The sequence below is a fragment of the Rhinoraja longicauda genome, chromosome 13 (assembly GCF_053455715.1).
Source record: "Rhinoraja longicauda isolate Sanriku21f chromosome 13, sRhiLon1.1, whole genome shotgun sequence".
NCBI classification, from domain to species: domain Eukaryota; kingdom Metazoa; phylum Chordata; class Chondrichthyes; order Rajiformes; family Arhynchobatidae; genus Rhinoraja; species Rhinoraja longicauda.
Genome location: NC_135965.1, coordinates 25,133,225 through 25,152,604, shown reverse-complemented (window position 1 = coordinate 25,152,604; position 19,380 = coordinate 25,133,225). Strand labels below are relative to the sequence as shown.

Here is a 19,380-nt window from a genome sequence, read left to right as displayed (position 1 = left end):
TACCACATTCCAAAGATGTGTGTGTCAGTAGATTTGCTATAAACTCTCCCAATGTGTAGGTGGGTGGTAGAATTGTAGGGCGGGAAGTTGGGGGAAGGTGATCTTGATGGGAAGATGAAGACTATAAAATAAGATTACATTAGAATTAGCGTAAATGATTGATTGGTGGACACTATACATTTGGTAGGTTGAAGGCTTGTTTCCATGCAAAATCACTCCATAACAAGTGTTTCCAAAATAATCAAGTTTGAGCAGATCAAAAGTATTCACGAAATGAATTCCTCAGAAGAAGTGTCAGAGGGATAAACCCAATGGGTAATTTTAACACATGGATGACAATCTTGGAACGGTGTTATTTGGACCAAAAGGCAGTACTGGCCACCAGGTGGGTAAAGGGGGCTTGAAGTGAGGTAGGGTGTGGGAAACAGAACTCTGTTGTACATCAGTTGATGCAAAGACTGGGATGGAACCAGAAGCAAATTACCATTGATGACAGTGCCCAGTCCTCAAATATTTTAAAGGTATAGGAGATGGATTCATGATAAGCAAGGTGACTAAAACATCGGCAGGGTTGGAAACTACGATTGAAGAACAGAGCAGCCTGTTCCCAATTGCGATGTCCACATGCTCAGAAAAATAACTTCTGTTTGCCAATGTTTCAGAGATTGAAGCTCATCCCTACTCTGTTCATTGACTGAATCTGAATGGCAAATAGGATTTAGGGACAACTGTAAAATTTAGCTAGAGGAGAGCATTATTAAAAAAATAATAATCGATTTTGAGTAAATTATTCCAAAAAACCTTACATCAGCTAAATTCTCTGGATTGCCAGAGATTGAGGGGAGACCTGATAGAAGTATCTACAATTATCAGAGGCATAGGTAGGTAGACATTCAGAGGCATATTGGGTAGACAGTCAGAACCTTTTCCCCAGGATGCAAATATTAAAAACGAGAAGGCATGGCTTTATGATGAGAAAGTTTAAAGAAGATGTGCAGGGCAAGATTTTTCACACTGAGAGTGGTGAGTGTCTGGAATGCATTGCCAGGGATGGTGGTGGAGGAAGATATGGTAGTGGCATTTAAGAGACTTTTGGATAAGAGTTGGTCTTGGCATCACACTCAGCACATATATGGTCAGTTCCTAGGCTATACTGTTCTATGTCCTATGACAGCTATCCTTTATCTTTACTTCTGCAAACAAGATAAAACTTTTGGTGGTTACAGAATTAACATGATAGAGAAACAGTTGATACTGTGGTGTTAAGCAGAGTAATAACATGAGCAATTTAGGAATAGGAATACTTTATTGTCACATGTGACTAGGCACAGTGAAATTCTTTGCTTGCTTGTAATTGTGTTAAACAAAGCGTTCGGCAGGGTGTTGAGTGACTCATTGAGTTGAGAGTTGAGTTGGGCAACACGCTGTCTTGGTGTGCATGTCCTTGATGGGGGAAACAGGATTGTGGTTATTGTCTCCCGGATCTACCCCCTTTAATTTTTATAGTTATAACTCTTTTTTTAAATTCTCTCTTCTCAATAGTTTATAGTTTTTTTTTCCTTTTTTTTTCTTTTCATTCTTCTTTATTTTTAATTCTCTCTCTTTAAAAATTTAAAAATTGAAGCTATGTAAGAATTTTGTAACAAATTTGTCTTTTATTTCTATCTGTACATATGCTTTTCAAAAATAAATTTTAAAAAAAAGAAAAGAAAAAGGATTGATAAAAATTGAGGAATAATTAAAAGGTATTAACAGTGATGATTTGGCATGAATTATCTGGTTAGGTTACTGGATCATAATCCAAAGACATGCTGAGGATTTTCAATTAAAATAAAGTGAATTTGAAACATAAATAAACTGCTATCTGCAGCAGTAACCATGAAACCACTGGATTGTTGTAAAAATGCATCTGTTCACCAATGGCCCTCAAGAAAGTAGCCAACTTAATCAGGGGCCACTCACACCTTGGTCATTCCCTCTTCCCCCCACTCCCATCAGACAAAAGATACAAACGTTTCAAAGCACGTACCACCAGATTCAATAACAGGTTATTCCCCCACTGTATCGGACTCTTGAACGGATCTCTCATATGCTAAGGAAGAATTCCCGATCTTCCAACCTACCTCTTTGCAGCCCTTGCACATTTTTAATCTGTACTTTTTATGCAGCTGCAACAATATATTCTGCATTCTTTTTATGTTCTTTTTTGCACTACCTCATTTACTAATTTCTGGTATCATTTGCCTGGATAGCTGCAACACAAACGTTTTCACGGTATCTCCTACACATGACAAAATAAATCAATACAAATTGTGAACAAACCAAAAGCTATCACAGAGTTAAGGGCAGGGTCTTTCCGTTCACTTACCCGCCTGATTGGTGGTCACATTGACCGACACGTGCTGTGGTAAAAATGTACTCTTGCCCGAGACTCCGTTGACAGCCTGAATCTCAAAGGTGTAGGGCGTGTGGGCCCACAGGCTGCTGATGAACACCCTGGTTTCGGTCAGGCCGTACTGACGTGGCACAAACTCCACGTTCTCATCACAGCGGGTGCACAGCTTGCGGTTGTTGTGGCACTTCTTGCAGACGATGTTGTACATGACGTCGTCACGCCCGCCAACATCACGCGGCGGGTGCCACTCCAGGATAATGGACGTCTCGTTCACGCTGGAGATCACATTCCGTGGGCCGGATGGAACACCTGCAAACAGAAGGCAAAATATCGTGAGGAGCTTGCCCAGAAGAGAAAAGAAAGTGGAAGCAGGCAGCACATGGCCCTGGCATGGATTACATCGTAATATAAATGGCAACAAATGAGGTGGTCATTTGGCACATGATGCTGGAGTTGGTGTGATTAATCTTACATTCTAGCTCTTTGTCACCTAGCGCATTCCTCCCTTTTTAAAGGCCTGCCCAGCACCTTGTCAAATCGTTTATAATATCAGCCCCTGCCACTTCTTCAGCAACAGCATCCCAGGTCCGCAGATTCACAGAGAGAAAATATTCACAGAAAGGAGCCAGCGCTGCCGTCGCAGCTGCGGCTTGCCTGCAGTCCGTCTGTCTTTTGTGTTTTTTGTTGTTTTGTATGAATTGTAGTTTTAATATGGTGTAGGGTTTGTATGTTATGTGTGTGTGTGGGGGGGGGGGAGGGAACGGGAACTGTAAAATTCTCTCTCCCGAACGGAGACGCGACCCTTGTTTCTGTGTCGTGTCTCCGTTCCCGTTGCGGCCTACCACCGGCCATGCACCTGGGACCACCTGGGGCTCTGGTTCGCAGAGCCCGCGGCCCGGACTCACCACCTGCGGCGCTGGCCGCCTTCGGAAGCTGCGGGAGCGGCTGCGACTTGTCTCCGGAGGCTCCGGCGCAGGCCGCGTGGACGTCGGAAGCCCGCAGGCCCCTGGGTGGGGGCCGACATCGGGAGCACCGGCAGCGGCAGCGACAGCGTCTTCGCCCGCCCCGAATCGCGGGGCTTGGGTCGGCCTGCCTCGGACCTTTCACCGCCCGGCGGGGGTTACATCAATGTCGGTAGGCCCGACCGCCCCGACGTGGCAACGACAACAGCCTGACCGCGGGAGAAGACGGCAGGGAAGAGAAAATACATTGTGGCCTTCCATCACAGTGAGGAGGTGACTGGAGGAGACTCACTGTGATGGATGTTTCTTTTGTTTGGTTGGTTTATGATTGTATGTGTTATTGCATTTTTATTGATTATTCTTATTGGTCTTATTGTTTAACTGCGGGTAATGTTTCATTTCACTACACATTTATGTGTATGTGACAAATAAACGACTATTGACTATTGATTATATTTATTCTCATTTCTACTCTATGTTTGTTGGATCTTGAATAATTACCTTGCATTGATCTCCCTCAATGATGGGGGTGGTTTTTTTTTCTTAAACTTATCTGAGAAAACCCTCTCATCTTTTTATAAGTATCTGTTAAGTCAGCAACACATTTCTATTCCACCAAGAACAGTTCAGGCTATGACGTTCCTCATCATGAAAGAGCCCCAATCCTACTAGTGCCAGATGAATGTCCATTATATCCTTTCCAAGGCCTTTGCAACATTCCTGAAAGTGTTGTGCCCACAGCACGGCAGCTTGGTTCTAACCAGGAATCTCCAAATTTGTACCTTGATCTCAGTGATTTTATAGTCCACTAGACGACCCATGGGTCCAAACCTATCCTGCATTGATAAACTTCTAAACACAATTCTATATATCCCAAAAGCGCCCAGCAAAAATGTCAGGGTCGAGGGCTGCCGTCAGGCACGGCAAGCCTCACCCAACTGCGCACGCACGGATACAGGGCCCAGAATCCCTCCCCCAAATGACAACCTGTGGATCCATTGCCAGCCGGGGAGTCTCTCCCAGGGCCGGGGGCGGGTGAGAGGAAAGGGGAGAAGGAGCCACTCACCCCAGCCCCGAGCGGCCAGCAGCAGGAGAGCGGCCGCAAGGCACTGCCGCACGCTCACCCTGCTGGCGGCCATCTTCTTTGACCCTCTGCCACCGTGCTGCACCACGGGAGGAAGGTTATGCGCGGGGCACGCCGGGATGGACGCCGGTCCTACCCGCGCTGCTGCGCAGGGGGGGGGGGGACCGCATTTATTAAACTTTATTGAGTTAATTACTTTAAAAAATGTAACGAAACTTGATCAATGCACACCGCAGGCGAATGGTGAGTAAGGTGGGCCTAAAATTGTTGCGCTATCATGTACCGTTTTGGCTGAATTTCGGGAACAAGCATACATGCATACAAGATGAGAGTTATAGTTGTCACATAATAAATGTACATTAGTAACCATTATAACAGTTGTCATCGTCAAGGATTTTGTCTGGTTGGGCAGTGTTCGAGAACTTCCAGAGCTTCCGCCTTATCCCTGCATCAGAAGGGAATTGAAAGCCAATGATTCTACTATTTTATCTTCATTATATTCAGCCAATACTTGTTCTTTTCATGTGATGTGGGAGCCACTGGCAAAGTTAACATTTCCTATTTCTTTGAATAGCCCTTGAAAATATAGGTTACTTAGCCGTCTTTGACTGTTACAGTCTGTTTGGTGCAGGTTCTAACAGAGTTGGAACACAGAAGAGAGAACAGTATAGCACAAGAGCATGTCCTTTGACCCACAATATCTGTGCCAAACATACAGCATGGAAACATGCCATTTGGCATAACTTGCCCATACCGACAAAGATGCCACATATGCACGCCCCACCTGCCCGCATTTGGCCTATATTCCTCTAAGCCTTTCCTATTCATGTACCTGATTAAATTTACTTTAAATGTTGTTCTAGTACCTGCCTCAACTGCCATCTCCTCTGGCAGTTTATTCCATATACCCACCCCCCTCTGTGTGAAAAAGCTGTATGTCAGGTTCCAATTAAATCTTTCCCCTGTCACCTTAAACCTATGACCTCTAGTTCTTTATTCCCCGACTCTGGGTAAAAGATTCTGTGCATCTACCCTATCTTTTCTCTTCATAATCTTATACACCTTTATAAGTTCACCCTCATCCTCCTGCACTTCATGGAATGTCCTAGCTTGCCCAACCTCTCCCCATAGCTCAGGCCCTCAATTCCTGGCAACATTCAACTGATGTAGGCCAATGTGCCGGAAGCCTTCATGACTACTATATCTACCTGCTATCCCACCTTCAAGGAACTATGTTCCTGTGATCCTAGATCCATCTGCTCTACAACACTCCCCAGGGCACTGCCATTCACTGTGAAGGTCCTGCCCTAGTTTGACTTCCCAAAATGCAACACCTCACACTTGTCTGCATTAAGCCCCATTAACCATTCGTCAGCCCACCTGCCCAACTGATTAAGATCCTGTTTTGATTTTTATAGCCATCTTCGCCATCTATAATGCCACCCACTTTAGTGTCATCTGTTTGGCTACCTGCACAAAATCCATATCCCTCCATTCCCTGCATATCCATATGCCTATCCAAAAGTCTCTTAAATGCCACTATTGTATCTCTGAAATTCATACATTTGAACCAAGTATCAGACGGTCTGGAGATGAAAAGTCTTCATGATCCTCACTTAGCACCAGTCACAAAAAATCCCACAACACAGCACTCCATACGTTTTACGGATGATTATGAAGGGGTTGGTATTGTGACAATTGTCTTTGCTAGATCTGTTCTGCATTGTCAGAACAAAACTCTCTGCACAATTCTGTAATTTACAGTGCCCCGCCTGTATTGCAACAGATTGAACTAGAGTGAGGTTAATTCTGCAACAAAGGACTTCAGCGCTGTCGTTGGTGCAAGTATTGGTTTATTATTCTCACTCAAATATCTTTGTTTTTGTGTGCTATCTCGACAGAGCATACCATACAAAAGTACACCGGGTAGTGCAGAAATAGAAAATAAAGAGTACAGAATACAGCGTAACAGCTACAGAGAAAGTGCACGTTAAAAAAGTACAAGTTCTGCAACGAGGCAGGTCGGAAAATCCCGAAATTCATCCAAGAATATGAGAGGTCTGTTCAAGAATCTGATAACAGCAGGGAATGAGCTGTTCTTTAATCTGGTGGTACTTGCTTTCAATTTTCTGGTATTTTCTGCCTGACGTGAGAGGGGAGAAGGAGTGACCAGGGTGAGTGGCTTTTGATTATGTTGGATGCTTTCCTGAGGCAGCCTGAAGTGTAGACGGAGTTGATGGCAATGAGGTTGATTTGCGTGATGGAGTTGGCTGTGCCTACAATTCTCTGCAATCTCCTACAGTTGATATACGGCCGGGATCTGTTTGCAGAGAGATACAGGAATATTCAGACTAAAGGTAAAGCAGCCATGCAGTGAGAAAATAGCAAGAGATGGAATGACAGGTGGAGGGAAAATAGAGAGAGGAAAACAGCCAGGGAGAAAGTGAACAATAGGTGGGGCGAGACAGTTGGAGATCCGGTTAGATTATAAAACATAAATAAACAGATTAAAATGTAGAGCCTGGCAATCTGTGTGAGTCAGAGATCAACAGTTTGATAAAAAGATGGAGAGATAGAATATCGGATGCAAATGTCAAGTGAAACAGGTTAACAGGGGGACTGAGAGAATGAAAAATCGATAGATATGCAATGCGTATAAACAAATATGCAGACGGATGAAAAATTCAATAGATGGACGGACAGTTTAATAGATGGATAGAATTTCAGAGAATTGGATAGACAGAAGCAGAGAAGAATAGACACGTGGGAGGTGGATAATAGACGAGCAGACAACTGATGGTTGGGGTGGGCAGACAAACAAAATGATGCAATGGGAAACTAGGTTACTGCAACGATCAGCAATGCTGTCTTCACTACTTCATTAAGTATTTAGTGAGAGTTTTTAAGCAGGTTGAAACATCCATTAGAACACCAGAAAGCCACATCCAGGCATAAGCCCTCAGGGTCCACGGATGCACCATGTGTAATTTCACACACCAATGGAGTGAGATGACATCATAGACCACAAGAGTGAAGCTCGAGTGATTTATCAACATGCCCTAACCCAGAAACGTCTCTTGCAGTGTAGGATGCTGTGGAGCTGTGCCATGTTGTGGCAATCTGTCACGGTGGGCAGATGGCGCCTCACATCCAATCATGTGACTCTACAGGAAGCAACACAGGAGCAATGGCATTGGGGAGGGCAAAACACCACAACTCAGAATAACGGAGTTGAATGGCACAGATTAATTCTAAGGAAACCTGGATAAATGGATGAGGGCGCATGGAATGGGAGGGTATCAATATGTGGGAAGAGGCTCCAGTAACACATAAATCCACATGGACTGGTTTTGTCAAGCAACTCCATTGGCAATTCTATGCAATGGATATTGCAGCCATTCTGGGGATAGATCGATTCTGGTTATGTTCAATTACTTCACACAGCTACATCGCCCAGTGTGGCCGCGGGACGTTTCAGTGCCCGGTGCGGCTTGGCCGCTGGACTTAACATCGTCAGCGCTGTTCGGCCGCGGGACGTTTCAGTGCCCGGTGCGGCTCGGCCGTTGGACTTAACATCGCCCGGTGTGGCCGCGGGACGTTTCGGTGCCCGGGGCGGCTCGGCCGCGGGGCCTTCCATCCCCTTGCGGGGGCTGTGCGTGTCGGTTGCCTCGGTAGGGGTCGAGCTGCCTGTCCGTGGGTGCGGGGGGAAGAGAGGGGAAGTTTTGTTGCCTCCATCACAGTGAGGAGGTGTTTGGAGTCACTGTGATGGATGTTTGTGTTGGGGTCGGGTGTCCTGTGTTCTTTTCTTTTTTGCTGTATTTTGTGTGACTGCTGAAATTTCGCTCGGTGTTGTGCCGAGTGACAATAAAGTGTTGTTATGGTTATGGTTATGGTTATGGTTTATGGTGATCTCCTCTTAAATAATACACTCAAGACAAGCTGCAGACAATACTTAGTCATAGAAACATAGAAAATAGGTGCAGGAGGAAGCCATTTGGCCCTTCGACCCAGCACTGCCATTCATTGTGATCATGGCTGATCGTGCCTGCCTTCTCCCCATATCCCCTGATTCCACTAGCCCCTAGAGCTCTATCTAACTCTCTTTTAAATTCATCCAGTGAATTGGCCTCCACTGCCTTCTGGGGCAGAGAATTCCACAAATTCACAAATCACTGGGTGAAAAAGTTTCTTCTCACCTCAGTTTTAAATTTTTCCTGCATCTAGCTTGTCTAGTCCTTTCATAATTTTATACGTCTCTATAAGATTCCCTCTCATCCTTCTAAACTCTAGTGAATACAAGCCTTGTCTTCCTAATCTTTCCTCATATGACAGTTCCTCCATCCCAGGGATTAACCTCGTGAACCTACGCTGCACTGCCTCAATAGCAAGGACGTCCTTCCTCAAATTAGGAAACCAAAACTGCACACAATCCTCCAGATGTGGTCTCACCAGGGCCCTATATAACCTCAGAAGGACTTCTTTGCTCCTGCACTCAAAACCTCTTGTTATGAAGGTGAACATGCCATTAACTTTCTTCACTGCCTGCTGTACCTGCACGCTTACTTTCAGTGACTGGTGTACAAGGACACCAAGGTCTCGTCATACTTCCCCTTTACCTAATCTGTCCTCATAATAGACAGAACCAAGACCTTCGCTAACCAACTGGCATAAGAATGTTTTATAGACAATAGGTGCAGGAGGAGGCCATTCGGCCCTTCGAGCCAGCACCGCCATTCAATGTGATCATGGCTGATCATTCTCAATCAGTACCCCGTTCCTGCCTTCTCCCCATACCCCCTGACTCCGCTATCCTTAAGAGCTCTATCCAGCTCTCTCTTGAATGCATTCAGAGAATTGGCCTCCACTGCCTTCTGAGGTAGAGATTTCCACAGATTCACAACTCTCTGACTGAAAAGTTTTTCCTCATCTCAGTTCTAAATGGCTTACCCCTTATTCTTAAACTGTGGCCCCTTGTTCTGGACTCCCCCAACATTGGGAACATGTTTCCTGCCTCTAACGTGTCCAACCCCTTAATAATCTTATACGTTTCGATAAGATCTCCTCTCATCCTTCTAAATTCCAGTTTTGTGACAACCAGGATAGAAGCAGGAACCCAGGCCAAAAAAGTAGGCTTCCTGAAATATGGAGGATGTTCAGTCTGAAGAAGGGTCTCGACCCAAAACGTCACCCATTCCTTCTCTCCAGGGATGCTGCCTGTCCCGCTGAGTTACTCCAGCATTTTGTGTCTACCTTCGATTTAAACCAGCATCTGCACTTCTTTCCTACACAGATGTTCAGGTCCCTTGGAATCAAGTTGATTCTGAAACAACTGTTTTTCTCCGTGTGACTCACAGACCAGAGATAACACTCGGTAACTGGCTCTATATCTCAGCAGCATGCCCCTAACAACCTCATAAAATCCCAATCTGTTGCTGCTGTACCTTGGGGTATCTGGAGGTATAAAAGTTTACTTAATCATGCGAAGCTTTGAAATAGATACAAAGACTGATAATCATGAGAACAGCAGCAGTTACTCCCAATCCTGAAGTAATTTTGCTTGAAAACTTTGATAACAAAAGCATTTTGAGTGAAAGTACATTTCGAACTTCAGATACCTCAGCCTGCGTAGGTGGTGAAAGATTGCTTACTTTCAACTGATGACTGATTGGCACCTAATCAAAGAAAGGTGCTCAGAGTTTTGGGATGAAAATTATTGGAAGGAGCTCTTTGCATCCAATATTGTACCTCACAAAATGATTGTATCTAAAACACAACAGCTTCAAAGGGGTGTGTGTTTGTGTTAGTATGTGTGTGCGTGCATGTGTGTGTGTATTTGTGTATGTGTGTGTGTGCGCATGTGTGCGTGCGCATACATGTGTGTGAGAGAGGGAAAGGGAGAGAGAGAGAGAGAGAGAGAGAGAGAGAGAGAGAGAGAGAGAGAGAGAGAGAGAGAGAGAGAGAGAGAGAGAAAGAGAGAGAGAGAGAGAGACACACACACACACATGGCCACACACTCCTAAACATGTGCAGTGATGTCAAACAGTGTACAGCAAACATTTTGCCATTATCTCCACTGACTCATCTATGCATCTGAAGCATTAAAGGTGCTAGCTACTCACACTAAATCAGGCCTAAATTCGAAGATTATAGCCTAAAGTGGCGTTGGTTTAAGGAGTCAACCACAACACAAATTGGTGCTTCCCATATAGCTAGAGATGTCCTCCTGCACATGCACCTGTCACTACCCCACACAATTCCAGTTGCATATCTGAAGTCCTTCAGCAACTACTTATGTCCAAACTTCAGACTCTAAATCCGAACAACCCTCTGACTCTCAACATTGCTGACTCCTGTTCTAGCATGATCCACTGCATTTCACCCCGGTCTTCCCCGAGATCCTCAGAGTACCTCTGACTGCATTGGGCCAAGCTCCATTCTCAAGGTGCTGTGAGTGGCCTTGTGAGCAACAAACTGGTGTACCTCACACCAGCAAGCTTCCACCTAACAGCTTTCTTCAAACCACAATTGCAGCTGCAATTCCAGAAAAGGAATTATTTTCACATTCCTGAGACAGGAACTCAGAATATGGTTTTATTTTTGGGAAATTCATTGTACCTATCCCTCACCATATCTATGCATGTGACAATAAACTCGGTTTGACTTGAAAAAATTGGGTGTAATAAAAGAACACGGGTAAATAAAATCGGAGAAGCAATCGTACGGCTGAAGGCCTCGTGGGAGAAATGTGTTTCAAGTGGTGGGGCAATGGCAACAGTACCGGGGGAAGAAAGGGCTGTTCCACTGGGACGGGCATCAACTGAACTCTGCTGGGACTTGGGGCTTAGTACAGGGTACAACTAGGGTTCGAGACTGGGCTTTAAACTAATGTCAGTGAGGAAGGTGCAACTGATGGGAAATTTAATAAATCAAATAAAAGTGGCACTGAATGGGGAAGTGGTGAAGGGAAATCAAAGCATGTCATAGAGGAGTAGAACATGGAAGCAAAAGTACGCATCACAAATTGGAATCGGAATAAGTAACAACTAAAAAGGTCAAAGCTCAAAGGCCTGAATGCATGTACCATTTGTAACAAGATAAATGAGTTGACAGCACAGATCGAAATAAATGAGTTTGATTTAATAGCAATTACAGAGTGGTGGTTGCAGGCTGACCAGGATTGGGAGCTCAGTATTCTAGGTTGTTCAATGCTCGTAAAAATAGGCAAAAAGGAGATCGGAAGTGGAGTAGCTTTGTTAATGGAAAGCAGTGTTGATGTGTTGTTGAGCAGTGACATAGACGCAGTGGATCATGGTGTGGAATTGTATCGTCCAACAATGACACCTCACACAAAAGCAGCAGCTGCATGGCATCACCATTTCCTGCAATTTTCCCTTCATGCCCCACATCATCTGACTTGGAAATACAGCGCTGATCCTCCATCGTATCCAGGTAAAGAACTACCTTCCCATCAGTAACTGTGAGAGAACTAGCACCAGAAGGATTGTAATGGTTCAAGAAGGCAACACGCTGACATTTTCTCCGGGACAATAAGAGGTGGGAAATAAATGCTGCCATTCCTGAGACAAGAATCAATTGAGAAAATAAAAGCTCATGTTCCTCAGATAATTCAGCAACCCAATTCAACGCAACTGGGTCTCCAACCTCCGCGAACCTCCAGTCCCAGCCCAGTTCCTGCCATTTCACCTTGCGTACTGTGTAATAGTGCAGTGCGTGGAAGCAGGAGATCACAGCCTAATGCCTGCGCATTCACAGTGCGGAGTCCATGACCATGTTGGCACAAACAACAAATTCCCTCATCTCCCCAACCAGTGGGCATTGATGTTATTTTGCAACTTACTTTTTTTCTCAGAGCTGTCCTCCCTTCCCCACAGCTGTGAGATCTCCTGGATGCGGTAAAACCTGGACAGGGTGAGGCTTGGAGATCAGTGAACCATGAGGAACACAATCTTGTTACAAGTTTATAACGCCAGTTCACCTTCCCACAGTGGCAGGCTCCTGCATCTCCTCTTCCCCTCTGCTTGCCCCAGATATCAGGTGTGGACTGGTCTTCGGTCTGAGATATTTTACATTCCCAACTGCTGAGGATGGTAAGTCAGAACCGTTATGTATGAAACATATTTCACCATACCCACTGTGTCACATATTTCACGATACATACTGTAGCTCAAAGACCATTATTTATTTCTCTCTTACTTAGACAATAGACAGTAGGTGCAGGAGGAGGCCATTCAGCCTTTCGAACCAGCACCGCCGTTCAATATGATCATGGCTGATCATTCTCAATCAGTACCCTGTTCCTGCCTTCTCCCCATACCCCCTGACTCCGCTATCCTTAAGAGCTCTATCCAGCTCTCTCTTGAATGTATTCAGAGAATTGGCCTCCACTGCCTTCTGAGGCAGAGAATTCCACAGATTCACAACTCTCTGACTGAAAACGTTTTTCCTCATCTCCGTTTTAAATGGCCTACTCCTTATTCTTAAACTGTGGCCCCTTGTTCTGGACTCCCCCAACATTAGGAACATGTTTCCTGCCTCTAACGTGTCCAACCCCTTAATAATCTTATACGTTTCGATAAGATCCCCTTCTAACCAAACCTACTTCTAACCTATAAATCTACACGTTTAAATTTTGAATCAAATTTTACCCACATTCTGTAGCCAAAAAAAACCCTGTGTTAAATATATCTGTACATGTGCTCATATTCCATTTATTGAGTTTTGAGTGATATACAGCACAGAAACAGGCCCATTGGCCCATTGTGCCTGCACCTACTATTAACCACCCATTTACCACTAATCTTAACACTATTCCTATTGTTTTATCCCAGTCACCTGCCCAAGATACCACAGCTCACCCTGGGTGGCAATTATACTGGGGGTAATTTACACTGGGGCCAATGTACAACAGCCAATTACCCCACTAATCCCCACCGGATGTGGAGGGAAATTGGAGTTCCTGGAGGAAACCCTCACAATCACAGGCAGTACTCCACACAGGTAGCTCCCAGACTCAGGATTGAACCCAGGCCAATATCTTATGTTACTGTTGCCGCAGTTTTAGAAGTGTTAGGTGGTGACACTAGTAGGTGGGAGGAGATTAAATCTCAGGAAGACCATCATTGAGTGGAAGTAGGATTAATTCCACCTCCTGCCATTATTTCCCAAAAACGACTCCAGCTCAGCTCTCTCAAAGTAACCGCACCCCAGCCTTAGGCATGAGCCAAGCAACAAGCCTATCCCTTCCCACATACATTGGTACATATGTTGAAGTTTGTAAGAGCATTGGAGACATGCCAAATTAATTCTCCTGAAGTAGAAATATTGATGTGCTTTCTTGACTATTGCATCAGTAAGGTTAGTCCATGACAGATCGTTGGTAATATTCACACCAAGGATCTTGAAGCTCTTAAATATTTCCATTTCGGCACCATTGATATTAACTGGGACACGTTCTCCACCAGGTTTCCTGAAGTCGATAATTAGCTCCTTCGTCTTGCTGACATTAAGGGAGCGATTGCTATTCTAACACCATGAAACTAAGTATTCTTTCTCCCTCATGTACTCCATCTCATCAATATTCATGATCTGGTCCATCATAGTGGTGTCATCTGCAGACTCCATCTTGTGGATGGAGTTAGAGCTGAATTTGGCTGCAGAATCATGAGTGTACGGGGAGTATAGTCGGGGACTGAAAATGGCTCAAAGTCAAGGATCCAGTGGCAGTGGGGGCTGGCAACGTCTAGGTCTAGGACTTTGGAGATGATGTATAATACATGTATCATTTCGCTTTTGCATGCTTTCTTGAGTCTGCATCCCAGAGATGCTGCTGCAACTAAGATTCTCATTTCACCTAATCCAACCACCCTTCCATTGTCTCCATTTACACCTCACGCTGCCTCGGCAAGGCCACCAGCACAATCAAGGATGAGTCGCTCCTCAGCCACTTCCTCTTCTCCCCTCTCCCATCAGGCAAGAGGTATAGGAGGGTGAAAACACATACCTCCAGATTCAGGGACAGTTTCTTCCCAGCTTTTATCAGGCAACAACCAGAGAACAATGCTGAGCTACTATCTACCTTATTGGAGGCTCTTCAACTATCTTTGATCAGACTTTACTGGACTTTACCTTGCACTGAATGTTATTCACGTTATTCCCTTTATCATGTATCTGTCCACTGTGGATGGCTTGATTGTAATCATGTATTGTCTTTCCGCTGACTCGTTAGCAAGCAACAAAATGCTTTTCACTGTACTTTGGTACAGTGAAAATAAACAAAATTCAAATGTAACAATAAACTCGACTTGACTTAGATATTTTAAAATGTCTTTTTAACATCAGGCATGTTTCAAAATCTGTTAAAAATCCATCAAAGCTTTAACTGCTGGCAGAGTGCAGGGTCAGGCTTTGCTGACTATCAAAGCTTGCAGCAGTCTTCTGCTGCCCTGCAATCATTCAGACATTGCTGTTGAGTCAAGGTTGTCCAGGGCTAGTGAGATTAGCATTCAACCCAGACCTCCAAGGCACTGGAACCAGTATGGTCCATCTTGACTTGTCGGTCTTACTTTTAGCAACACATTTTACAACGGATCTGATTTTAACGGTTACTTAACATTAAGTCACCTGGTCTCACCCTATCAGAGATAACACTTTCTTTGTCCTACCAATCCCTCTCTACCCTCTGCTAATTAAAATTAGTCTGTTTCCGCTTGTTCCCAGTTCTGTTAAAGAGTCCCGGACTTGAAACGTGAACAATTTCTTTTTCCATAGATATGACCTCACCAACTACATATTTACAACATCTAGACTTTTTTATTACTGGTGACAGAAGGTCAAGGGTAGCAATTCTGGGCAGGGGGACTGTGCCAGAGTGATCTCATACTCCTTCCACTGCATCTTACTTATAAAGGTGGAATATTAAAGGTTACTAAGTTGACACTGCACAATTTCCAAACTGCTAAGAACAATTCAAATAATAAACCGGAATAAGAACATAAGCAGCTGGTCTCAGCAACAATAGCCATAACACAAACCGCAGCGACACTTTGTTTTGTGCTTAAGAGTTCAGCATCTGGAGTCTCCTGAGTCTTGACAGCCATAAATCTATTGTTATAAACACCAGTCTGGCTCACAAATGTCCAACGGGGAGAAAATCAACCATCCTTCCCCAGTCTGTACACTTCCTTCAACTTATTTATTGGTCACAAACTTCACTGAAAGTGGATTGTAAGGGTTAACACAGACAGCGAAGAATTTTGTTGTACGGAGAGACCATAGACAAGACGACAAGCAGGGTGGGAGGAAAGCAGCAGGAGCCATGTGATGAAACTGGAGCTTCCATCTAACCAGACGTGGTTGTGAAGGGCGGGATAGTAATTATGGGAGATGGTACTTTCACCATGTGACACCTTTGTCCCCCCCGCCTGACTTTCTCTAACAGTAATCAAGCACCAGGTAGCAGGTAGTGGGGAGTCCCACATTATCAGGGAGAGAGCTGTGCACTTCTTGTGACCAGGCCATCAGTGAGGAGTTGTGACATTCATTGACCGTGACCTTCCCCTCAACACCAATGGCCAGGCCGATTCCACCTTGAGTCTTTGCTGCAGTTTCACAATGATTCATTTAAAGCTAGTAACCTCTGACAAATTTGTCATCAGCTTCACTCCACTTTGTCAGAGTGGCTCGCACTGCCTGCGAATAAGGGTCTCGGCCCGAAACGGCACCCACTCCGTCTCTCCAGAGATGCTGCCTGTCCTGCTGTATTACTCCAGCATTTTGTGTCTATCTTCGGTTTAAACCAGCAACTGCAGTTCCTTCCTACACGGTTAATCAGTTTGGTTGTGCCTGCCTTCTGGCTGATTTGAATGGTTGAATGTCATGACATTTGAGCCCAGGCGAGACAGGCTAATTTCCCTGCTGAAACTGCCCTTTCCACAAGAGAATATCCAACTCTTACATCAGATTCTTCCTTCCTTACTTATCAAATTCTCGTATTTGCAGCCTCTTTTGCCTCCACTATCAACTTCCACCCTCTGTCTCTATTACCACTCTCCCCTCCACCCCATCTGGTCCGAAGTTGCCCATCATCCCCTTGGTTGCCCCTGCCACCTATCAGTCACTGTGTAATGCCCCCTCTCACCTCTTTGCACGGCTATCTTCCCTCTTCACTCTCAGTCGATGCAGGATCTCGACCCAAAACATTACCGAAAACAAAACATTATGAAGACTCTGTCTTCATAAGTGCTGTCTGATCCACTGAGTTCCTCCAGCAGTTAAAAAAAAATCTAAACTCTTCTGCTCTGTACAAAATGGCCTCTGCCTGTTACCTCAAGGCAACATGGCAGCTAAGCAGGCCACTAGGAGGTGCAGATGGACTGCTTGGGAATAGCTGTAATGTTCCCTTCATAAAGTTGGTTTTTAACCACTTTACTAGTTTCTGGGATTCATTTAGATTTGGCTTTATGTGGGGATTTTGTTTTTATTGATATAAGTGAAATTGTTTCAAGAAAGAGCACTTTAATTCCCATTGCCATGCCAACCTGTCTGTCCTCGGCCTCCTCCACTGCCAGAGTGAGGCCAAACGCAAACTGGAAGAACAGCACCTCCTATTCCACTTAGTTAGTCCACAACCCAACAAGACGAACATTGAATTCTATTCAATTTCAGGTCAATCACTCCTCGTCTACCCAATTTAACTACAACCCATCACCCGTACATAAAGTTCTTTCCAATCCAGCAACCTCTATCACCCAGTTCCTTCCCCCCTCCTCCACCGTCTCTCATAACCCACCCCTCCCTATTCCGGGTCCCCCAGTTTTCTTCATCCTCCATTCCCGTCTATCCCCATCCCACCTTCCAGCGCTACATTTCACTCCTCACCTTCCTTTATTACCAGATTCCACCATATGCACCCTTTTATCTCCATTTATCACCTTCAGTCTTGATTACTATCACCTCCGCTCTCTTCTCCACTTGACTCCTCTGGCAACTGTACCCTCTTTCCCTGATACACCTGTCATGAGCCACCTCTTGCTGCACCCTTTCCCCTCAACTCTTTTTTTCAGCTGTCTCCAGTCTACTCCATCAGTTATCTGCCATTTCCCGCCACAGATGCTGCCTGACCCACTGAGTCTGTCTTTGTTTTTTGCTCAAGATTCCAGCATCTGCAGTCTCCCGTGTCTCCGGTCGCAAGGAAGGTCTTATTTACTAGGGGGGGGGGGGGGGATCTCGGCTCATGAGCAATGTACAAGTAATGCAGTAAGAGGATGTTAACACCAAACGTAACCCCAACAATATAGGGCAGAGTACCTTTCAATGCATTGTGCTCCAGCACATCAGACAGGGTACCACCTACATGATGTGGCACGGTGCTGTTACCAACCTCCCAACTCTGATACAACGTCAGGCTGGCAATTTGACATGCCTTGCTGCAGTGTCTGAGCATGTGTCATTTGCAGTCAGTACTTCCTTTGAGAGGCACCAGCTAAAATCAAAGCTGGTGAGAGTGCTCGCTAATTGTAAGCTTGCAAGTGGACAGAGAAGGGTATTGTACTCAACTGCACCAAAATATTGCTCTCACGTTATTGCTCGAGGGATTAACGCCATGTTACTGTTAATGCTAATGTAAGCTTGCAGTGGGGGTGGGGAATCCTAAATGAATGCTGCTTTTTAAGCCAGATAGACTGTGTGAAAGAGGAACATGGTTGCAAGTAATTTCACTGGACCAGGGAGAATATGCTCCCCCTCAACCGAGAAAAATGTTGAGATATGTTTTTGTTCAAATGCAGCTGGTTTGGGAGCTGGAGTCAGGATATGAGAGAGAGACAGTGGCAAAGAGCCAGCGATCTTTCATGAGGGATGAGGGAGCAGAAGGGGAAGTTAGAAACACGTGAAATTCATTCAGTTGGAGGCTGAATCCCTTTCTCTCCCCGATTTAGTCTTTGTTTTGCATCTTAACTTTCATGTCACTTCAGAAAAGATCGCAGCAGCAGGAGGTGGAAATGTATTGGTGACTTGGTTCTCTAACTCATTTGTGAGGACTGTAGGCTTATGGAACTAGGACTCACAAAGCAAATCCATGGCAATAAGTTGAGAACTAACTGCAATATGTATTTTGCTTCCTTAAAAGCTCAGTAATATCAAGTAACACCCAATAGGTAGCCTGAAATTGCACATTGAAGAGTCATAATCATAGTTATACTGCACGCAAACAGGCCCTTCAGCCTAACTTGTTCATGCTGACTAAGTTGCCTACCTGATCAAGTTTCATTTACCTGCATTGGGCCGATATACTCTGGACCTTTTCTATCATGTACCAGTCCAAATGTCTTTTAAACATTGTAACTACCTACCTTCATCACATCCTGTAGCAACTCATTCAATATATCCACGGTTCACCATCACACAGTGAATGATAGGTCTCTGGGAAGTGTTGTAGAGCAGGGGGATCTAGGAGTGCAGGTACATAGTTCCTTGAAGGTGACGTCATTGGTAGTTAGGGTGATCAAAGAGGCTTTTGGCACATTGGCCTTCGAAGATGGGAGGTCATGTTGCAGTTATATAAAACCGTTGGTGAGGCTGCAATTTAGAGTATTGTGTTCTGGGCACGATGTTAAAAGAAAGATGTTGTTAAGTTGGAAAGGGTGCAGAGAAGATTTACAAGGATGTTGCCAGGACTCAAGGGTCTGAGCTATAGGGAGAGGTTGAGCAAGCTGGTACTCTATTTCCTGGAGTGCAGGAGGATGAGGAGTGATCTAATCGAGGTGTATAAAATCGTGAGAGGAATAGATCGGGTGGACACACAGAATCTCTTGCCCACAGTAGGGGAATCGAGAACTAGAGGACATAGGTTTAAAGTGCGTGCGGAAAGATTTTATAGGAATCTGAGGGGTAACGTTTTCATTCAGAGGGTGGTGGGTATA

At 44.8% G+C, this 19,380-nt stretch overlaps 1 protein-coding gene across 2 annotated transcripts in view; it reads right to left on the bottom strand.

Annotated features, from left to right (window-relative positions):
- LOC144599564 (ephrin type-B receptor 1) overlaps positions 1–19,380 on the bottom strand; it is a 424,097-nt gene that overhangs the window by 144,223 nt on the left and 260,494 nt on the right. For both annotated transcript variants that reach the window (XM_078410599.1, XM_078410600.1), the window contains exon 5: positions 2,369–2,704. In XM_078410599.1, coding sequence (XP_078266725.1) covers positions 2,369–2,704 — 336 coding nt within the window. The remainder of the gene's footprint in view (positions 1–2,368; positions 2,705–19,380) is intronic.